At 31.1% G+C, this 15,658-nt stretch overlaps 1 protein-coding gene across 9 annotated transcripts in view; it reads right to left on the bottom strand.

Moving 5' to 3' along the window:
- Positions 1 to 15,658, bottom strand: part of SNF4Agamma (SNF4/AMP-activated protein kinase gamma subunit) — a 503,643-nt gene that overhangs the window by 130,635 nt on the left and 357,350 nt on the right. The window contains exon 1 of one of the 9 annotated variants that reach the window (XM_024361308.2): positions 2,000 to 2,165. The exons of the other annotated variants lie outside the window; for them this stretch is intronic. Within the exon in view, the coding sequence (XP_024217076.2) occupies positions 2,000 to 2,150 (151 nt within the window). The 5' untranslated portion in view covers positions 2,151 to 2,165. Of the gene's footprint in view, positions 1 to 1,999; positions 2,166 to 15,658 lie in introns of those variants that run through there. 9 annotated transcript variants of the gene reach the window in all.

Below are 15,658 nucleotides of genomic sequence, written 5' to 3'. Positions count from 1 at the left end.
TTATCATTTTATATCATTTATAATTTAATTCAATATTTTATATAATTCTAAATTTGTTTGTATACTATTCCTTTTCAATTGTATGTTACTCTAAATGTTGATGTTATCTCTTTTGTTCTATAGCCCTGATGAAGACCTGAAACTCTAACTGTTTATTTATGTTGTTCTTTGCTGACCGCACCCCCCGACTAACTTCTTCAAGCATTAATCTACGGTCAACTATCTACACCTCAATACAGATATATTTATATTATATAGATATATTTCATAGAATATAGTAAATTAATATTAGTCTGTAAGGAATATTGGTTCATTTTCTGCAATTTGTTCTGTAAGGAATGAACCAATGCCACCCACGCAGGGAAATAAAAAATAATGAACGAGCCCCGCGATATAGGGGTCTCGACTAAGACGGAATGAAAACTTTAAGAAGAAGTATTAAGTTTATGAACACAAACTATGAAAACAGATTGTATGTACAAGATGTTTAGTTGTTTTTTTTTTTAACTTGAAATAATTTTAGTACTAAATTACAGAACAAAAAAATGGCGCAAAATTCAAAAAGCTACTTATACAGTTATTATAATTTCTTTAATTAGACCACAGGTGTTGAATTCACGCGATACTTTTCCGTAAAGAAGATAAAAACCCACCAACGGATTCTTTTCAGTGGACGGCCCTACACTAACCTGTGGCGTTCTGTACGAGTGAGTTTTGAATTCAAAACTCTCTCGTTGGAGCTTGTTTTGTAAACTGTTACAACAATTTTATAAGTGAAATCAATAATATTTTTACATTTTATTACATTATAATATTTTTATATTGTATGAATACGGTCGGTGTATCGTAACATATATCCTACAAAAAACATCCAAATTAAACAAACCAACGTTAAAAAAAAAACAGAACCATATAATCAGTGAAGAGATACTTATCGTTTATTGTGACAAGAGATAGGATGTGTCCACAGCTAATGACATAGCATTCAATCCTTTTACAAACACAGATAAGATTTTAACATTTATATCTGAAATAAAATAAAATAATCAACTCCTGACATAGACGAACAACTGAGTCAGCAGTAATACGTTTCATGACATTGCGAATTCCTCAACATTTAAAATGTTATTTAAAAAAATGAAATGTTAAAATTTAATTAAAATTTTTTGGAGTTTTTTTTTTAAACAATTCTTTGATACTTCCTCTTCGAACTCTTTATTTAGACGTTTCGAACTGGACTGCTCACTTACGAAATATTTCACTCATAATGTACATTGTAATAATTTTATATCTACTTTCCTTATGATAATTCAAATGTGGCAAGTCTGATAACAAGAAAATATTTTATTTTGTATTTTACTTATTTTTTAGAAAGCAGCGTTGAGTTTGGTTACTTTGTGACAACCCTAATAGATTTCGGAAAATCTACTTACCACAGTAAAAAAAAAAAAATCCGTTTACGAATACAAAAATATTAGGAACATGTTCATTTCACAAAACACACACAAAAAAAAAAAAAAAATTTGTCATATATGCCTCTACTTTTCAAAGAAATCAGTTATATATATTTTAAGTTCGGGTATAAACATCAAAAAGTTTGAAGAAGTATTAGAGTGTTACTTAAAAAAAAAAAAAACTTATTGTTAATAAGAATTTTTAACTACGTAAAATTATAAAAAAAACCCTGTAAAAATAATATTACAATTAATAGATAACAATTTAAAATTAAATGTTCTCTTATATTATGATATTCAGAATTAGTGCATTATTTTCATCATTAAAATGAAAAACAATTTTTAAACATTGATTACAATTATATTACATTAATAAAATACTTATAGAAAAGATGACGGAATTATTTGTAGAGAAATAATTTATCTTTAACAATAAAGATTATTCAAACCATCGACTACAAGCGTGTAAGGTAGGTATACATCTATTTACTCACAAGACAGCTAAAAAAAAATTTTAAAAAACCCAAATCACTAAATAAGGATACTGGCTGGGGATGAGAACCACAAGACACACACAAACACAGCACTGTTTATGACACACACACCGACGGAAGGCTGAGCCACGACTGGCCACTGCTTCGCTGTAGAGTGGCCCCTCACCCTACTCCATCCCTCCTCTTCCAGATCACGGGTCATCCAACTGCTTCCAGTCAGTGGGGGGAAAATAATACACATAATGAGTACGGGAATTTTACCTTGTAGTAACCCCTCAATTAACAAATACTAAAAAAGCAACAATTGGATTTTCAAGCGAACAAGAAATAATTGTATAACTTAGTTACAAAGTACTTTAAAATGAACATTGTACTAGGATAAACAGAAATAATAAATATGACTGTTAAAATGTTTTGTTACAATAATCTAAAACTGGGACTATACCTTAACAATAAGTAACGTTATTTCGTAATTAATACGAAGGATACGATTAAAAAAAAATTAGACAAAATGTAATTTATAAATTAAATTAATGATGAGTTGGGGTGCGGTCAGAGAACACAAATAAGTAAAAACTTATCAGTGCCAACGTTTCGGCCGAAATTTTAAGCCTTCGTCAGTCCGTCTGGAACCTGTTCACTACTGTTATTAATTTCAAGAAAGAGGCAAACAGTTGAAGTACATATTACACGGAAAGCATCATTAATAAATTGGATATATAAAACATAAAAACCATACAGATAATAATTTCTACAAAATAACTGATAATTAACAATCGTTGGTAGGGAAGAATATTGTAGGACTGGCTACAGTGGAAAGAGCTCAGTTGGTTAACATTTGAGGGATTAATGCCATACTACAGTTTATTACAAGTTTGATATTATTGTTTTGTTTCTTCTGACATAAATACCATATTGGTATTTTAAATTACTGACTTGATATTTTTGATAGCATATAACTATTTTTTATGTATATGTTGTAATTAAAATTACACAGGCTCAATAAACGGATATTTTTTCCATTGTCTATGTGTCCTTAATTGTTTCAATAGATAAATTGTTTGTATTTTTTTTTAATAAATAAACACATTCTATTTATTCATTCATTCAATCACATATCTCTCTACTTAATCTAACAAATACAAATTTAAATTCTAATGGTACACAAAGTATCTGATTTGTTAAAACTTTGCTCTTATATATTTAAAGAAAGGAGAATTCATCTTTATGTTCACTGTCACAGGAACTCTGATAAAACCGTAAACTTTGTGAAATTAACTTAAAAACCGCAACTGTAAACTTTTTGAAATTCTCTTTATTGTGTTAGCCGGCTCAGAAATGCATTTATTTTATGTTTATAATCCGAAATAATTGTACTTCGAAATTCGCCTGAGGAGTAAATGCATTTTTGAGTCTGTCAAGTCAATTTCACGAAATACTGCACCTCTAACCCCTACATGGATTGTACTGGTACCGATTTAATTTTTATTTCAATTAAGTTAAGTAGGGAGAGATGTTATTGTAACATAAATAAGATAAAAGAACGCAATTACAGGTATGATATAGCATTATAGGTCTGAACTATACACTAAATAAAAGAAATAGCTCATGTTATTTACAGTGTAACTGATGAGTTGGAGAATTCCAAGAAACATTGAGACTTCGAATGATTTTTAAATAAAGAATTTAAACATAAAAGATAATTTTTATTACACCTAACTAAAGAAATAATTATAATGTGTTTATTGTTAATCATGAATTAATGTGAGCTAGTTGGGTGTATGGTCAGGAGTGAAGAACACTAGTAAATGTGTGTTGTATTGTATTATGCCAACGTTGCGGCCTAAATTTAAGGGCCTAAAACTCATAAAGAAACAACGAAAAACACAAAATGTTTTCTATGCTAATACTGTTCATTTATTAATTTCATATTTTTTTCTTTTAATTTATGTCATTATGCTTATATTTTTGGCTATACTCAATACTTTTTATAATTCATACATTAAATACAATTTTATAAACATGCACCCAATATTGTTTGATTGTAAGGATGGCCATCCACATAAATGTAAAAAAATAACATTGTTATCATTATAAGTAGGTGTAGTGGCACAGAGGTGAGACACTAGGGGTATTCATGATCTTTGGTTTAACATGTTAAAGCGTGTTAAATGGAAAAACTCATGTTAAATCGAAAAAAATTGCCTTCTTTTACCGTGGTAAAACCAAATAACATTTAACATGGCTGAGAGTCTGTTACTTGGTCTGTTAAATGGAGAATGATGTCACACAATAGACCAGTTGAGATCGCCGCAATTTTTGTTGTGACAGCTCAGTTCTTTCGTGTGTTTGTGGTATTCATATCCCTGTTATTAAACCAGAATGGATAATTTTAATGATATATTTGAGGAAAAAAAACAGTAAAAAAAACAATGTAATTTCATTCTACTATCTGAAAATTTGTAAACGCTCGCCAGATAAAAATCTCACTATATGAACCATGTAATTATTCTTAGGGGACATATGTCCCAGAATAAAGTTATTTTTTCATTTCATTTCATAAGCTAAACTTTCACACAAATTCCACTTTACACTCACTCTAGACATGTTGTAATTAATTACTTAAATCAAAACTGAAGTAAACAATAACATGAGGGTCTGGAAGGAAGGTTATGAACATAAAGGCTTATACAAGTTGCTGAGAAAATCCGCTAGGGGCTCTTGTGCATTTAACGTTTAACATGACTTCAAATAGGGCTGCTCACAATCTTATAGTTATAACATTTAACACAACATCATGAATACCCCTATTGTGCTAGTAACTCCAAGGTTTCCAAACCCAAGGATTCCAACTACAAATCAATCCTATGAGTTCTGGAGCTTCCCTATAGTCCATCCAGCTTCATAAAGTGCGTACCCTTAATTGAGGAAAAATCAGGCTGTTGAGGGTGATCTTAGCAAAAACAAAAACACCTCCTTGTTTAACCGTTGTTCTGAAAACAGTGCTTCCTTACAAAGTGTCAGACCCCTGACATTCATGGGTTGTAGCGGTTGAAATTATTATTACTATTATTAAGTGAAGTAATAGCTCTGAATACATTAAGTATTTTTCGAACTCTTTGAGCTCCCTCTGATTTTTCATTCAGGCATTTAATACAATAAATAGATTGACTTAAACAGACCTTGTCTTTCCTAGGTCGGTCAAGTTAACGGCTCGATACATGATAACATTTACGAATAATTTAGATTATCATAACAAAATTCTATTCTTAGAGCACGAAATATAGGTGCATGGGTTAAAAATATTAGAACATGCAAGTCTTATCATGGTTTCCCCAACATAAGTTCGTGAGGACGGAAATAAGAACAGGGGACTATAATTTCCTAAAAATATTCCGGAGCGGTCGTACATAGGATCGTATTTTAAATTATGAGGTCACCTTTCCACGCATTTATTTCTCATTTGGGGTTGTAACTTAAAAAAGAAAACGCTACCACTAAAGAAAAAAAGGGTAACGGTTTCTGGTATTATTAATAATTACTAAGTGCTAACGAATTGCTATAGTTTCTTTGCTCAAATAATTGTTAGAATTTTATATAAGTATGAATATATTTAAAATTCTCCGGTTAACTTATCCTTTTCCCATGTCCGAATATTTTACGCAATACTTTATTTTCGAAAACCTTAACGCCCCAGTCCTGTGTTATTGTAAGAGACCACACTAGGCATCCGCAAAGAGCAGTGGGAAGTATAATATTTTTGTAAATTCTAACTTTTAAGTATCTGTACAGAAGACGCGAGCTAAGCCGTTTCGAAACAGAAATATAACAAGCATCTTCCGGCTTTAATCTCCTCTTTTTTGCCTTATGAAATTTAATTGTTTTTAGTTGCAGTAAAATCTAAATAATTAAACCTCCCACAATACCAGGTCAGATTTATTATACCTTTTATACCTATATCACCGGAATTGTTGCAATTTCTAATGCTATATGTTTTGTTTTATCCTTATTTACTTTAAGACAGTTTGTTCACTAGCTTCTATCAACATAGTTGTATAGTATCTCGTTGTAGTGTGTAGTTGTATTTTGCCATTGTCTATGTCTCCACTCCATATGTAGCACAGCCTCAAATACACGTTAAAAAAATTGTTATAGGCTACTATGCCCAAATCATTTTAATATAGTTACATAACCAACAAAACCAAACTGAATAATTAAATGAAAAAGTGTAAAAGTTGTTGGTGTTATTAATAATAACTATTAATATGAATTAACTACCATCGTTTCTTTAATCAAATAATTTATAAATACTATTTCTGTAAGAATACATTTCAATAAAACACGGGCTGTTACTTCAGTACACCGAGTTTCATTATATTACAATTTTTATTGTAATCAACATCGTTTTTATTTTTATTTTATTGCGTAAATTAAAATCCTATTCAATTATAAAAGTAACCTATTATTTCGATATTTAAATGAGATTTTCCCTTTCAGCAAACTTTCAAGTTCAAAAATTAATAAGAAGTTGAAAACTAATTAAAAACGGATAATGATAATGAACCAGGACAAGTTTTCACAAGAACGATGGTCCGTATTATTTGAATTATCATAATTTAATTAGAAACTGTCATTAGATATGCTCCAACGAGAACTTTTGACTGTCAAACAACTATCAGGAGCATGTGCAGTCCATTTTTTGAATGGAAAAACCCGTACACCACACACTCCCGACAGTTTTTCAGTCAAAAGTGGTCATTGGAACAGGTCTATTTATAAACCGAGTCTTTTATTTTCAAAAATATTAGTGAACTCAGTTAAAAAACTCCAATAAAAAACTTTATTCCATAATACACTTTTTTCTAAAAAAAAAAAAAAAAAAATATTCCATGCTATTCTTTAATAATGTTTACTTATCTCTGTCGAACAGGTTCGCTATCTAGGACTACATCTGGACAAACGACGGATTTGGAATCCTCATACAAGAGTGAAAAGGCAAAAACTGCACTTCGGTTCCGACTGTTACAATTACAAGACAAACAGTTCAAGCTTCCAATCTATTACAAACTGAATTACGTAACTATCATAAGATCTATTTTGACATAGGAGTTGAGCTTAGGTGTTCACGAAATCCATCGGATTCCTCTCGTATCTAATCCTTACAATCCAAAATGCTTAATGTTCCTTACTTAGTCATGAATAAAATCGTCCATTACGACCTTAATATTTCATCTGTAGCTGATTTGGCCAGAACTGGATACTAATACTTCCATTCTATGCTTCCTAAAACCCAATAGTTCTGGGTTACCCTTGCTAATCTTTAACCTCTTCAGTTCCTCACAATGATCCTACGGAGCGCCTGAAAAGAAGATGGCCTAATAAAAGTAGAAATTTTATTAGAGTGATACCAATGGGTAGTTCTTCCACAAGACTGTATCATGTCATTTTAATAAAACATACATCACATTTACTAGATGTATTTTTATTTAATATAGTTGTAAATAAATTTAAAAAAAATCTAACTAACTATAAAATTACCCCGGAAAATAAATAATTAGGGGGAATTTTGAAAATTATATCTGGTGTAGTCATAATCCATTATTGCAAAATGCCAGAGTACTTATCTCAACTAGGGTCTGATCTAGTAGAATATAAAAGACGCCGCCAGAGTAATGTTGTAGACTCCTTGCCTGACCTTGGTTGTAAAGTTTTTCCTTACTAATCTCAGCGACCATGAAGAGAGGAGGTAATCCAACTCTAAGAGTAGAGAACAAGGATACGAGGTCTTTTGCACGTAACCAGAAGAGAAAAAAGATGTTCCAAACGTGATTACTGGTCTAGTTGCCATGAAGCCCTTCTAAATGCCAAGGAAAAAACACTCATTCAAAGCAACGAGGCGAAGAAGAATATAATTCCAATAGAATGGCAGATTTAGTGAATAATTTCTTTGGTCAAATAAAAATATGTATCTATTTATGTATAACTTCGCATACAAAAAATCCGACAAACTCGATCATATATTTATTCATATCCACATACTTTAATATTATTAAATATTAATACTATAATATTCATATATAATATATATATGATGCTTACAAAATATATAAGTATAATAATAAATATTATAATATTCTATAAAGATTTAAATGCTAAACAAACATACAGACTACTAAATAGAAAATTACAGCTTACGGAGAACAACAAACTACTAATTCACAAAACAGTAATGAAACTTATTTTGACTTATGGACTGAGAATTTATGACAACATTAAACGCGTTCTATCTTTTTTAAGTCCTCATAGTCCTAATAGTCAATGCTCCTTACTATGTAACCAACAAAACCCTACATAACCTTAATATCTCATTTCTCTCAAAGCTTATCAAATTAGTATTCTCCAAATTCTACAAGAAACTCACTCATTATCCTAATCCCCTAGCATTTCATTATCCATCCCTACAATCCTTCCGAAAGTTGAAAATTGTTAAGGCTAGCGACCTCACTCAATCTTCCGCTGGCTTGTAATGCTAGTGGGGCGCCGGGAACTTCTGGTCACTGGTTTTTCCTTCACACCTGGGGGATAAGTTCGGTTCCGAGTTCTCCTATGTTTAAGATTTTATTTTCATTTATTATTATTATTATTATTTTATATCATTTTATTGAAATATCTCTGTAAATAGGTGTGAATGAGTTCTTTTAGCTCTATAACTAATGTATGAATATAATACTATACAATAAAAATGTATATTTATTCATATTGTCAGTTGTACTGGAGATTTAAATTAGAAAATTTTATTTTTATCCTTCTCACGCTACAAGTACAACTTTAATCAGAAATTTTTTTTTTTTTTTTTTTAAATTGATAGCTTTATTTATTGATAGATATTACAATCTGCCACACAGTTGTGGGAAATAGGTAATATTGATGAATGATCTCATACATACTAAAATAAAAAAAAATAAGTAAAATAAAATAAAAAACTCTTAAAATATATACAAACAAAAGAATAGGTAAGTGAACATAATCAGACTATTTATATGAAAAATAAATAAATAAAATAACATAATAGTAAAATAATATATACAATATTTACAGAATCGACCTGAGGATCCCTGAGCCCACTCTATCCCCCACGTGTGAGGGGTAGAGCAGAGCTCAAGAGATCCCAGCGCATCCCTCTCGCCGCATCACTGGTAATGAGCCAGTTAATCAGAAATAGATATATGGATTTTATTCTAACGCTACAATCAATCGTTTCCAATTTAGTAATTACCTGTAATGAAAACCTAAAAACTTGGATATATGGACAATAGAACATTTTTTTTTATAACAGATTTCACTTCCTAAATATAGTATGTACAATAAATAGTGCATTCCATCGATAAGCATCCTTGTAAAACTTATATTTCCCAGCTATTACGTATCAACTATGTTTTAAATTATGGTTACGTAATAACTACGAATTATAGTAATCATAATAAGGTTACTGTATAGTATATTAGGTTTTCAGTTTCAATTTCACATTCATCAACCAATTGGAATTGTGTATCGTTAACGTAACTGGACCTTTCAGAATAATTGAATAATATCGACAAGGTAAACTGAATGATTGGCCATTTTTCTGTTGTGGAGAGACCACATCGATAACCTCTCCAATCAGAGGGAACTACTTAACCAAATTAATGCGCGAGCCAAAGATGATTAATCCTCTCATTTGGAGCTGGGCAATCATGACAAAGGACCATAACATCTGAAGCTGGGGTAGAGCGGGGTATGAGCTGAAGTCAGTCAATCGAGCTTCAGCCTGAGTGAGGGTGTCGGAACAAAGAGGATCCTCAACTCACAAGCCCAAGCAAGCTCTAATTGGCAAGGCATAGGATGCCGCTTGTAAACCGGAGATTTAGTCAGCCGAACAGAACTCATAAAAAAGGATGAAGAAATTAACCACAAGGATGACCGAGTTTAACTATAGAAGGTACAAAGAATCATAAATATTGTTCATCCAGACATCTTTAAATCAATCATACCAGGAGGGTAAACCCTGTCTGCCTAAGCTAAAATGTTCTTAATCACTTTTTCCCCAAAATTGCATTGAATTTTTATTACCTTCCGAAAAATGCGTTCTTTATCAGTCAGGTTTTTACGACTTATTTTTATTCATCCACTTTACATGTAAAATAAAATATTACACGGTGATCACTGAAAACACTTTAATATAATAGAGTATATATATATAAATAATCGTCATTAGTGAAAAAAAAAATTTAAAATAGAACGAGTCCGAAACGTCATGAAAGGATGGCAGAAGTTTTAAGAGTAGTTTATTTTTCAGAAATTGTACTACATTGGTATATTGATTATTGTGTAATAAAAATATATTAAAGAATACATATATATATTTTTTAATATTTCTGTTTTTGATACAGTACTATTTCCCATCACCAGGAATCTCTCCCGTGTCCAACGAAACAACTCTATTGTTCTAAACAATTTGAAGGGATTGAAATATAAAATCAATGTGGAACAATAGTGTAATTATTCCTAATTACTTTATCTTGACGTACATCTTTGGTTCAACTGTCTTTTTATGACTAATCTAGTGGGAAACCTTATATTTTTTAAAATCTAAGTAAGGTTTATATAATTGCACGTTCCACACGAAAACATTTTAACAAAACAATTAATGTTTAATGGCGATGAAATATCGAATAAATAAAGTTAAATCATTTGTAAATTAAGAATTATATTCATATAATAAAATAAAATTATACTATTTTTTTTTTATCAGTCGTTAAGGAAATATACAAAGAATAATACGAGAACCAAATTCTGGCGGGGGGGGACATGGCAGAGAGATTTATACCCATAAAATTGTTCTCAAGAAACTGAAGACAGAATAATATTATAATATAAATAATTGACCATATTATTTTAAATCATGAAAAAGATGGTCAGGGGTGCGTTCAAAAGAAACAGAAATAGTTAACTAATATTTATTTGGCGACGTTTTGTCCCACTTTGTAGAGCTTCATCGGGGCTTAAATGATACAAAAAAATTTAAAATATTACATAATATTTTGCGTATTTGTAAAGATATTTTGTGTATCTTTTTAGATCTTTTTAGCATTGAGGAAGCTCTATAAAGCGGGGCAAAACGTGGCCCAATAAATAGTTGTTAATAATTTTTGTTTTGTCTTTTGAACGCACCTTTATAACAAAGTTGGACAACAAAATTGTAGAAATTTAGATTTGCAAACAAAAGTAGAAGACAGAGAACCCAATCGTCTACCAGCAAGCTCTGGATGATCTATATTCTCACCTCCAAGAAAGGTCCACATAAATTTCATGATAAAATCATTGTGCGGAATCACCTGATGGCCAAAAACGATAACATTATAAAATTGAATACTTTCTTGGCTTCGAAAGAGCGGAGCTATAGATTACACAATCATAGCATTCTGTTACAAGACTTTCAATAGTTAAAATAATTCAAATAACTGAGAACGGCTCAGTACTTAAAGCAGTTGACTATGTTTCTATAATAACAATCTATAAATGATTGACAAGGCAGTGTTGCATGTATAAGATATTATTACTGGTACTTACGATACAAAATTAACGTACAGCTCTACCTCCACTGAGGGTACTTACCTGAAAAAGAAAGATAAAATTCGTTAGAAAGCAATCTAGTTTAAAAAATAAGTGATAAACAAAATTATTTATGATCACATCAACAATATTAAGAAACAGTACAGTCTTGAGTAAGAGAAACTGCAAATATTTAATTACATGAGTTGTTATATTCTTTATATCGTAGCTTTGCTTTAGTAGTGACGCAATTTAAAAAAGGAAAAGAAGTTTTTCTGTGGATATTGTCGGAGGTGCGGTCAGCAAAGATCAAACAATAAACAAAATTTATTTTTTTGTACCGACGTTCCGACCTGAATTTCAGACCTTTATCAGAGTACTGACTTGGGCGGAGTTGCTGTCTAGTCACTTGCCTGACTTGTAGCGAATTTGACTTTAGACGGAACTTCGCCCAAGTCAGTACCCTGATGAAGGTCAAAAATTCAGGTCGAAACGTCAGCACAAATAAATAAACTTTGCCTATTTGTGTATCTTTGCTGATCGCATCCCCGACTATTTTCTCCATATATTAATTTACAGTAAACTATTCACACCTAAAAGAAGTATTTTTTGTATTGGACATATTCCAAAGACAGCACCGAGTCTGGGATTACATTTAGGCAAGTAGGGTAACTTTGTGATAGCTTATCTGCAGAGAAGATTTAGAAAGGGAAGTAACCCTGATCCACAATACCATCTGGATTTTTTTTTGTAAGTTGTGCTAAAATTATTCATGATGGTTTGTTAAATGAAAAAAATGTTTTAACATGCTAAATATTATAAGTGTAGGATTTTGAGCTGTATAATCTAAAGCCCGTGTTATGTGTTAAATGCTGAGAAGCCACTAGCAGATTTTCTGTGCAACTTTTTTTTTTTACTGGGTTTACCTTGTAATTTTTAACACAAGTTACCTTGTAATTTTTATTACAGATAATAAAATCACCAACAGCTTCTTCACCTCACTTGTCCCTTGTTTCATCTCCTAGTTATTTTTCCATTATTTAATTATTATTTTTATCCACTACTTATTTGAGTTTTAAAATGTCCAAATGGACTGTGTAAGCAGGACTTAATTACAAAAAAATTATTAAATGTTAACTGGAAGATTATTGATTGACCGTATATATAGATGAAAGGAATATGGTCCGGGTGCGGTCAAAAAGAACTCAAATAGTAGATAATTATACTATTTTATTGAGCCAACGTTTCGCCCCACGTTGCAGGGCTTCGTCAGGGCTAAAAAAGATACAAACACTATAGTTACAAAAAGGAAAAAAAGAAAAAAACATAAGTGTAAAATAACAGGGGTATAAAATGAAAAGTAAGATATAATAAGAAAAATTAAAGGTTGTAAATAGTAAATAAAAAGGTGAATAGTAACAGATATCTGTTATCTGATATCTACAGATATCATTTTCTGTCAGATATTATCATCAGATTTTCATTTTATACCCCTGTTATTTTACACTTATGTTTTTTCTTTTTTAGTCCTGACGAAGCCCTGCAACGTGGGGCGAAACGTTGGCTCAATAAAATAGTATAATTATCTACTATTTGAGTTCTTTTTGACCGCACCCGGACCATATTCCTTTCAATTAAATGTTAACAATAGAATCACACACAATTGAAGTTGAAATACTTAAATTTTGATAAACTTACAGCCAAAATGGTTATCATTTATAAATAATCAATAATTTAGATAAATATTGAAAATAAAACGGTAGATTAGTCCTAACGTTAACCCTCCGAAGGCGGTTTGGAGAATTTGATGAGAAATCATCCAAGAAGAATTCATCCAAAATTCAAATTCAAACTCTCATCAAATTCATTAAAATGCAGTCCATCGTTAAAATAAATCGATTAGTATCCATGTTAAGTCTCAACACTCTTTATTATTTCATCAACAGACCAACGTTTCCGCCAATTCGGCCATTCTCAAGGGATATCTTAATATAAACACCTCACACCCAATTATTTAAAAACTCAACATTAAAACCAATCATTATTATGCCCAGGTCATTAGTGACAGTAAAATCACCATATTTGGTCACAATATCATTAATTTTTAAAACTTTTGATTCAGAACAAATTAAAAATATCACCTACCTTATCAAAAAAACCATTTTTAACCTCTCAGGTTATTTTTATTTTAAGATTGTTCTCGAGAATTTCCGAATTGGCGGAAACGTTGGACAGTTGTTGAGACTAAACATGGATACCAACTGATTTATTTAACAATGAATACCAGTCTCAAGAATTTTAAAAGATTATGTATAATACAATCCATCTTTAATAGAATTTTTAAGGTGTAAATCCCGGATTTTTTTTTAATATACAATTATTCATAATAAGTTCGAGTCAATTTAAAACTTTTATTGGTTTGAATGGAGCAGAATATAAGCAATGATCTTCAAGCTTGGCAACATTGTCTCTTCAGTTTCACTAAATCGTAATATTAAAAATAACTTTCAGGGATTTTTCTCACATTAAGCCGTAGGTTATTAAAATCGATATAAACTGTTGTTATTCGTCAACATAAATTTATTTATGAAGTCGACAAAACAGGAAACGAAACCTTACCCTCTGCCTCAGGGTCACCAATCACCTTCCGGGTCACTGATGACAAGACAATAATTACCTTCCAGAGAATTCAAATTATGCCGGAATACACTTCGTGGAAAATTTGTGAAGTTGTGTACGGATAATGTATAAGAGGTATTAATTGCCCGTTTTCCTCTAATGAGTTAAAATCTGATATAACTAAGGTATGTGCGAAATTTACGCATGGGCTATCTACTTATAATGAAGTAACAATCGTAGGGATAGTATCCAACATAAAGTCTACGAATAAAAAAAAAAATAGTGATTTTCTATACCTCAAAATCATGACCATATAAATGACATCGATTAAAAATCAAATCAGCTACTACGTAGGAAACCCTATTTCAACGCCTACAAACTAATTTTTAAGAGGAAACAAGCTTTTGACATAAATATGGTAATTCTAGTGATCCCAATTCCTGCTAGGGAAAAATCCCTATTCCTCTCAGTAGGATAGTTTCAGCAATAATGATACAAAACCTTAGGGACATTCTTGTTTCAAGTTTTCACACCTTATCGACTTCACATTATCGTCTGTAATAATTTTTTTTTTTTGTACCTCCAGGTAATTCCATCAGTACACCAGCCCTAAAATAGTGTTCATAAGTGCCTTCAAGGAACAGTCGGATGGATGACAAATTGACTCTTGATCAGGGTGGCTTAGAGATATACATCCAGTATAAAAGGTTTGTAATAGGAGTGGGTAGTTCATTGGTTCATTGGACTACTAACTCAAAGGATCCGGGTTCAAATCCGACTATGGTAAATAATTATTATTTGTTACCTCTACCCTGTGGGTTCGGGAGCCCACTGGGGCTCTCACCCAGCCTCATTAAGTGGGTACTCTTGAATGGGTAAAAATCTGGTGGTCGAGCGTGATTCTGACCAAATCACTTCCTTGTACAACCTTTGGTCTAGTAACAAACTACAGAGAGGATTCATTAGAGGAAGGAACCTAGTCCACGATGCCATCTGGAATTTCTTATTTTATTTTATTTTTTGTTTAAAGTTGTGTTAACGGAACATCATGAATACCCCTAATGTATTCATGATGTTCCGTTAAATGTAAAATATTTTAACATGGTAAATGTTATAAGTTTAGGAATGTGAGGAACCTAATTTAAAGCCTATGTTGTATATTAAATCTCAGAGCTCTTAGCGGATTTTTTATAAAACTTGTTTTGTAACCATATAATTTTTACTAATAAAGATAGTAAAATCTCCAAAAGCTTCTGCACATCGTCTTTCTAACAAACGTACTCACTTGTTCCTTGTTTTCTCTCCCATTGTTTTTCCATTACATTATTTTTTTTTTTTTTATCATTACTGCATTATGTTTGGTTCTAGCACAATATTTAATTGCTACATTTATACTGAATTTAATTTTATTATTCATAAAACATAGTTCTTGTTTTTAATGGATTAGTTGCTTTTCTCCAACCTCATGTTTTAATTGTATTATTTTGTATTCTTGTATTT

Source organism: Halyomorpha halys, unplaced genomic scaffold, assembly GCF_000696795.3.
Source record: "Halyomorpha halys isolate HHAL.00 unplaced genomic scaffold, Hhal_1.1 Scaffold533.1, whole genome shotgun sequence".
Taxonomy (NCBI): Eukaryota; Metazoa; Arthropoda; class Insecta; order Hemiptera; family Pentatomidae; genus Halyomorpha; species Halyomorpha halys.
The sequence above is the reverse complement of the archived record's forward strand: the minus strand, read 5'-3'. Positions and strand labels throughout refer to the sequence as shown.